General features: G+C 39.9%; 1 protein-coding gene across 1 annotated transcript; it reads right to left on the bottom strand.

Annotated features, from left to right (window-relative positions):
- Positions 1-228: 228 nt before the first annotated feature.
- LOC139838216 (uncharacterized) lies at positions 229-1175 on the bottom strand. Its single transcript, XM_071827597.1, has 2 exons — positions 832-1175; positions 229-724 (listed from the first exon to the last, which is right to left on the bottom strand). The coding sequence occupies exons 1-2, from the start codon at positions 1173-1175 to the stop codon at positions 229-231; spliced, it is 840 nt and encodes a 279-aa protein (XP_071683698.1).
- Between the last annotated feature and the right edge of the window lie 765 nt (positions 1176-1940).

Raw genomic sequence — 1940 nt, 5'->3', positions numbered from 1 at the left:
CATTTACACAAAAGCCTGGTATGAACATACACACTTCACTTAGCATAGAACAAGGGTGTGTCGGCAGGCGCATCACTCCAATCTATCTTCGGCTTCTTGTCCTCTGGCCAATCATCCCACTCGCCCTCAAGATAATGAGGAGGGCTTGTTTCATAATACATGGGAAATTTCCAGGACGCGGCACTCCAATATTCATGCCCATCAGTCATGCGAATTTGTGTCCACGCTTCATCCCCACTTGGTCGCTTCGTGCCAACCAATACTTGTTCTAGTTTGCAGATGCTCGATGAAGAAGCCTCTGCGCCACCCGTTGAACCGGGTTGCAATGTCGTTATTCGTTGCTTGCGGAGGTAGCCTGTGCCGCTGTCCATAGTTGCAGGCAAGAATTGTACGATACAGTTGATACGCAACATAAGCATCTCTGGCTGCATACTCAATATTAATATCATCAAGCGGACTCTTCTCCCAGAACTTGTGCTGAATAGATGGGAACTTCTGCTTCATTACTTTGTAGCTACTGTCTATGAGGCTGGCTGCCATGTCAGCCATACCAGTCCTGTCACGATCGAGCTTGAACAAGTCTTGAAGATCAATGTGGCACTCAGCTGGTATCTCAATATTCCAACTTCGCTCGATTGCTATTTTGTCATTCCTTATGTCAACACTAGCAAAATGTACGCCGCTGCGTAAGAAATCCATAAGTTTCGGACACCACTTCAGGCTACTGCAAAAAACATAAAAACAGAAGGATATAAGATATGAAAAAATCTGCTTTCAACACTGATTAAAACACACAACAAAAAAAATAAAATGCAAGTTGAAATATCATACCTAGACCATTGGTATACCAATACATGATTGTTCATCGACAGTTGAACAACCGCAATACGATGGTCACCTTTATATTCTGGGTCACAATACTCAAAGTCAAGACCCACGAACTTGTATTTCTCCTTCATAAGCCATTGCTCGTACTTGTCGATAATCTCGGCTACTTTATGGGTGTCATCAGTATAGACAACCTCAATATCAGCCGTGTGTGCAAACATCTTACGGGTTTCAGTGATGTCAGTCCTAGCATACAACTCCTCATCCGTATCACTGTTTTGATTGCTAACCACTTCTTCCTGATCCTTGTCACTGCTGGGATTGCTAAACTTCCCTTCCTCATCCATTATGAGAGGGACACGAAGAGGTCACTGGAAAAAACAAAAAAAGATGAGAAGGAACAGCAAAAGGGAGATAACTTGCTGCGGAGTGCCCCTGGAGAAAAAGAGTATATAGGATCACATTTTGTAGGCTTGCTGCTAGGCAAAGTAATGTGTAATAAAAAACATGAACATAAAAAGATATTTAGTCTGCAAAAAAAAATGTCATACATAACCAAGTATAACTGTTGTTTATCTAAAAAATAACCTCAAATAACTAACGGGGAAGAACATCAATAAGCAGATTATTAAAGAAAAAGTACCTTGGTGACTACAATGAATGAATGTTGATAATTATCATTATATGTACTTTGCTGCTGGTAAAAAGAACATGGATTTGAGACCATTAGATTAACAAAAAAAAGTATTGGATTTCATTTCTTGGCTTACCCCGTAGAAATAAGAACAATGCATACTACAAAAACATGAAGATTGCGAAAAGTTAAAATCTACATAAAAGCTAATGAAAAATACATAAAAAAGAAGGATAAGTACTCACCGCCTAGATACAGAAGCAGATGTCCCCCGACAAAAAGAAGAAGATGAACAGCAACAGATCTACAGAGCGAAAAAAAAACCCTTTCTGTTCGTACTTACTGTTCACCTGCGAAATGTAAAAATTGATGAGCAGAAGAGAATAGTCAGTTAGGATAAGATTCGAACAAACAAGAGATGAAGAAATTACTTGAGTGGCAACACAGATTCGACAGAAAAAGGAACAGAGAGAGATAG

Source organism: Lolium perenne, chromosome 3 (genome assembly GCF_019359855.2).
Source record: "Lolium perenne isolate Kyuss_39 chromosome 3, Kyuss_2.0, whole genome shotgun sequence".
NCBI lineage: Eukaryota > Viridiplantae > Streptophyta > Magnoliopsida > Poales > Poaceae > Lolium > Lolium perenne.
The sequence above is the reverse complement of the archived record's forward strand: the minus strand, read 5'-3'. Positions and strand labels throughout refer to the sequence as shown.